This window comes from Salvelinus namaycush, chromosome 11, assembly GCF_016432855.1.
Source record: "Salvelinus namaycush isolate Seneca chromosome 11, SaNama_1.0, whole genome shotgun sequence".
NCBI classification, from domain to species: domain Eukaryota; kingdom Metazoa; phylum Chordata; class Actinopteri; order Salmoniformes; family Salmonidae; genus Salvelinus; species Salvelinus namaycush.
This window is the reverse complement of record NC_052317.1, coordinates 5,925,419-5,931,418: the sequence shown is the minus strand read 5'-3', so window position 1 is coordinate 5,931,418 and position 6,000 is coordinate 5,925,419. Positions and strand designations below refer to the sequence as shown.

General features: G+C 41.9%; 1 protein-coding gene across 1 annotated transcript in view; it reads right to left on the bottom strand.

Moving 5' to 3' along the window:
• Nucleotides 1–346: 346 nt before the first annotated feature.
• The window catches only part of LOC120056236 (MAGUK p55 subfamily member 7-like), a 42,767-nt gene continuing 37,113 nt past the window's right edge, over nt 347–6,000 (bottom strand). Inside the window, exons 13-16 of the mRNA XM_039004487.1 lie at nt 5,813–5,906; nt 2,510–2,618; nt 2,137–2,280; nt 347–556 (exon numbers count right to left, since the gene is read on the bottom strand). Of these exons, the coding sequence (XP_038860415.1) occupies nt 347–556; nt 2,137–2,280; nt 2,510–2,618; nt 5,813–5,906 (557 nt within the window). The remainder of the gene's footprint in view (nt 557–2,136; nt 2,281–2,509; nt 2,619–5,812; nt 5,907–6,000) is intronic.

The following is a 6,000-nucleotide window of genomic DNA, read 5'->3' as shown; positions in this document are numbered from 1 at the left end:
TCTGTTGCCTGAATCACACTATAGGGCCAGGCCTAGCTATACCAGGTTGGCCTGGTTATGCATCCATCAAAGTGGCTGGAACTGTGCTGTAAAGGAAAATGTGAAAACAAAATATCTGACCCCACACAGTACGGTTTGACACTATAGTGTGAGCACAGGTGGCCGGTGGCACCTTAATTGGGGAGGACCAGCTCATAGTAATGGCTGGAACAGAATAAATGGAATGGTATTGAACATGGTTTCCATGTATTTGATATCATTCCATTCATTCCATTCCAGCCATTATTATGAGCCATCCTCCCCTCAGCAGGGGAATGAGACATGTATGACCAGGCTCTTAGTGTGTTCAGCACAAGCTCTCTGTGTTCTGTTCGGTGTGACTGGTCCACTCCACAGGAATCCACTGAGGCGCCTCCGTCTCAAGCTTTTCCAGCTCCGCCCTCAGTTTGTTGAATGCCACGGCGAAATCGCCATTGACGACGACCATCTCAAACAGGTGGCCGTATTGGCTATCCATGGCTTCTGCTGCGCTAATCATATCTTCAAAGTCCTCTTCCTGTGAGAAACAGGAAGTAAATGTGTGAGTTTATAAATTCTACAGCTGAATTCTCACCTGTAGGCCAATTGTAGGTCATGCTTTGGAAGGATGGTAGTACGGGTATTTCCATCCAAAAACATGACCTTTATCACTGTCAGGTCATTGTCAGGTGACCCTGCCTTTAGCTGCAAAGGGGTTTATGTTGAAAACATCACATCACGTGGCCAATAAAGACCAGCATCACATAAGGCAGGGATGGGCAACTTTGACGGGGGTGGGGGCCACAGAAAACCTAACTCATCATCATGCAATTCAACACATTTTGCCATAGGGTTGAGACAAATGTTTGCAGTTTTTAATATGATAACTTATGATCAAATGGGCCCTACCTCAGTCGATAATTCAACCATGCTTACTACAAGTTTAGATAGCTGTCCGCTAGACTAACTTACAAATCAAAAGAAAATGAGCTGACATGGGATAATTGAGTGACTGCTGATGAACAACCAAATTTGGAAATTACATCTTCTAAGTTGTAAATTAATTATACACCCTTGTTTTCAGTACTCCAGCACCCTCCCCTTGCGAGGATAACAAAATAGCCTTTTTCTAAACTGTTTAATGCTATTGGAGAACACATTGGGAGGGACCTTAGACCATTCCTCCATACAGAATCATTCCAGATCCTTGATATCCTTCGTCTGTGCTTACGGACTGTCTTTTTCAATTCAAACCACAGGTATTTAATGGGGTTCAAGTCAGGAGACTGGGATGGTCAATGCAAAATGTTGATTTTGTGGTCAATTAACCATTTCTTTGTGGATTATGATGTGTCCTTGGGGTTATTGTCTTGCGGCCAAGTGTCAGCGTCCTGGCAGAGGCAAACAGTTTTTTGGCTAAAATGTCCTACAATATACAGTCTTTTTTGCTCATTTTTATCAAGGATTCCAATCATTTTGGACGCCACTGTATATGCAGCCCACCCCGCAGCCATTTTATTTGTGACCTTTTGGCCACTGGCTACTCTTATAAGTCAGAGGGTCAACCATGTTTAAACTAAGTTGTGTGTAACCTCACACCACCTGATGCTGCCATGTTACAAGACCTGGGACACAAACATGTTTGATCATGTGTGTGTATACGACAAGTGAGAACAGATACATTTTTTCTGTATTCCCCTCCACCTCAATGATGACGTGTAGGAAAACTGCATTGCAGCAAAAACATAAAGAACGGTTTCCATTCAAACATACGTAATCAATAAAAAACTGGGTAAAACATTTATTATGCATTTAAACAATTTGAGCACCATATATTAATCATCATAAATGTTAGTAAGCTAGTTATTTACAACGACTAACGATTAGGGAAATGATTTATAAGGATCTATATTAAACATCTTATGAATGATCTTAGGAATTATTAATACATGTGTGAATAACTAGCTTTCAAAGTAAAGAGAAACCCGTACATTTACAAATGTAGGAGTAATGATTAATAAATGATGTAAACTATTTATAAATGTCTTATAAATGGTTTGTTACTGAAAGTTATTCTAAACTGTTACCAAAAACAGTTTCACCCAGCCTTGACATTACCGAAAATGTCTTTGTCAGTTTCGTCATATCTTGGGTGGCAATGAATGTAGCTTTCCTTCGGCTAAAACGTAGCTCCTGAATCGATGGTGGCTTCACAAAAACAACACATGGTTTGAACTCGGTTGTGTGTAAGCGCTGTACAGTCTGTGGTATTGAAAAGAGGGAGAAAGAGCCAGGCAGAGGGATAGAGAGAGAGGCAAAGAGAGATTTGAATTCAATTAGAGTTAAGAAGCACATAAATTAGGCCCCATGTCACCATTTTCATGATGTGATCCTAAAAAGACCAATAAATCTAAATCAATCAAATCATTGGCTCCTTGACCTGTCATTTACTGGTCTGGGATTGTGATTGGCCTGCTGGCCTGTCACTCACATGAGGCTGCACATCCAGTAGGCACACCTTGTCCTCCCCTATGACCTTGTGCACCGACTCCAGACTGGTCCCGTAGTAGTTCCCTCTGTGATCCCCATACTCTAAAAACCTGAGACACAAAACCGTACAGAAACACTAGTTAAACTTGAGCCAAACAAATATGAACTTAATGGAATACTTTCATACAGTTGAAGTCGGAAGTTTACATACACCTTAGCCAAATACATTTAATACAATTCCTGACATTTTATCCTAATAAAAATTCCCTGTCTTAGGTCAGTTAGGATCACCACCTTATTTTAAGAATGTGAAATGTCAGAATAATAGTAGAGAGAATGATTTATTTCAGCTTTTATTTCTTTCATCATATCCCCAGTGGGTCAGAAGTTTACATACATTCAATTAGTATTTGGTAGCATTGCCTTAAAATTGTTTAACTTGGATCAAACGTTTTGGATAGCTTTCCACAAGCTTCCCACAATAAGTTGGGTGAATTTTGGCTCATTCCTCCTGACAGAGCTGGTGTAACTGAGTCAAGTGTGTAGGCCTCCTTCCTTGCACACACTTTTTCAGTTCTGCCTACAAACTTTATATAGGATCGAGGTAAGGGCTTTGTGGCCACTCCAATACCTTGACTTTGTTGTCCTTAAGCTATTTTTCCACAACTTTGGAAGTATGCTTGGGGTCATTGTCCATTTGGAAGACCCATTTGCGACCAAGCTTTAACTTCCTGACTGATGTCTTGAGATGTTGCTTCAATATATCCACATCATTTTCCTACCTCATGATGCCATCTATTTTGTGAAGTGCACCAGTCCCTCCTGCAGCAAAGCACCCCCACAACATGATGCTGCCACCCCCGTGCTTCACAGTTGGGATGGTGTTCTTCGGCTTGCAAGCCTCCCCCTTTTTCCTCCAAACATAACGATGGTCATTATGGCCAAACAGTTCTATTTTTGTTTCCTCAGACCAGAGGTTATTTCTCCAAAAAGTACGATCTCTGTCTCCATGTGCAGTTGCAAATGATAATCTGGCTTTTATATGGCGGTTTTGGAGCAGTGGCTTCTTCCTTGCTGAGCGGCCTTTCATGTTATTTCGATATAGGACTCGTTTAACTGTGGATATAGATACTTTTGTACCCGTTTCCTCCAGCATCTTCACAAGGTCCTTTGCTGTTGTTCTGGGATTGATTTGCACTTTTCGCACCAAAGTACTTTCATCTCTAGGAGACAGAACGGGTCTCCTTCCTGAGCGGTTTGGTGGCTGCGTGGTCCAATGGTGTTTATACTTGCATACTATTGTTTGTACAGATGAACGTGGTACCTTCAGGCATTTAGAAATTGCTCCCAAGGATGAACTAGACTTGTGAAGGTCTAAAAGAAATATCTGCGGTCTTTGATTTTCCCATGATGTCAAGCAAAGAGGCACTGCGTTTGAAGGTAGGCCTTGAAATACATCCCCAGATACACCTCCAATTGACTCAAATGACTCAATAGCCTATCAGAAGCTTCTAAAGCATTGACAAAATTTCTGGAATTTTCCAAGCTGTTTAAAGGCACAGTCAACTTTGTGTATGTAAACTTCTGATCCACTGGAATTGTGATACAGTGAATTATAAGTGAAATAATCTGTCTGTAAACAATTGTTGGAAAAATGACTTGTGTCATGCACAAAGTAGATGTCCTAACTGACTTGCCAAAACTATAGTTTGTTAACAAGAAATTTGTGGAGTGGTTGAAAAATGAGTTTTAATGACTCCAACCTAAGTGTATGTAAACTTCTGACTTCAAATGTACATGCTAAATGGAGGAGACTTACATGGGGAATTGAACTATCCCTGAACTGAACTATCCCTTTAACTATTGGAATTGTCTTTAATAACATGTCATTCCTGATTAAGAAAAAATCCCTAATTATCTCATTCTCTGTCGCTTGCTACCAGTTCTGGTTGTAATGAACTATCAACCCTTATACTTGCCTACATTGATGTCTTCGCATTAAGACACATAACATAAGGTTGAGAAAACGGGAATCCATCCCAGGGAATTACTGGAATGCCACGTCTTACTCCTTTCTTCCTCTCCTGTCCTGGTTCAGCATTAGAGATAGTAAATGCCATGAAAACATTGGAATATCAGGCTCACTAGTTCTCTTTGAGCAATGGCCTAAACTCACCAAAGGCGAGCATGCAAGGCATGTGTGTGATTTATTTTAGAATCCGTTGTTTTGAATTATAATGACCTAACCGAAACAAGGTGGGCGGGATGTCCGCGTTGACGCATTCCTCAATTAGAACGTGTCTCTATTTTTGCATTTTAATCGCTATACAAATGATGAAGGTAGGTAAGGGTTGAGGCTTTACCATACATGCTAAAGTAGAACAATTTATCCACTTGAGGAAACACAACATCGCTACCAGCAAAGATGATTGGAGATTTAGACTATCCTGCTAGCATACAGTCAACTGCTCTGCCTGTCCCGTCCTTTCCATCCACCTCACTCTGCTTGCTCCGCCAACCCGCTTCTGGTTTTTCGCTTAAGATATAGCATTTTGCAGAGCCCTGCCTGTTCCAAATATCTTAGAATGTTTGCGTTTCAGCTGATCTCCCTTGTTGCATATTAAATGGGAACTACCTGCTTGTTTTATTGTTCAATGACTAGATGCCTGGATGTGTCTTATCCAAGGCTCTAGTGAAATGGAATGCCAACAAATGAAATGCTTGTGTGGTAGCACTGCACTCAACCAACGATGCAAATTTGCATGTTAACACCTTACTGAAAAGGGTATAACTGGAGCCTCCCGAGTGGCGCATCGGTCTCAGGCACTGCATCACAGTGCTAGAGGCGTCACTACAGATCCGGGTTCAATCCTGGGCCCAGCGTTGTCCGGGTTAGGGGAGGGTTTGGCCAGCTGGGATGTTCTTGTCCCAGCACGCTCTATCGACTCCTTGTGGCGGCCGGGCACATTCACAGCTGTACGGTGTTTCCTCCGACACATTGGTGCGGCTGGCTTCCGGGTTAAGCGAGCAGTGTGTCAAGAAGCAGCGCGGCTTGGCGGAGTCGTGTTTTCAGAGGACGTATCGCTCACGACCTTTGCCTCTCCCATGTCCGTATGAGAGTTTCAGCGATGAGACAAGACTAACTACCAATTGGATATCACGAGATTGGGGAGAAAAAAAAGGGTAAAAAGTAACAAAGTACTAATGTAGTAACTGCCTTGAACCATATGGTGATCACTGCCTATTGCACAGCATAATCAGTAAAGGTCACTGGCTACTTTCTCTCCCATCAAGAAATACGTACTTGTGGTTGACGATGTCCATTTCAAACGTCTGCCTTGAGACAAAGTGGTACTCTACCCCATCTTTCTCCTGCTTCCTCTTCTCTCTGGTGGTGTCTAAAAAGGGAGTACTTTGTAATTTACATTGTGGAGTAATGTTGTGGAAAAAAGCATCACTGTGGGGAAGAAATAGAGGTGAATTTAAAATAGC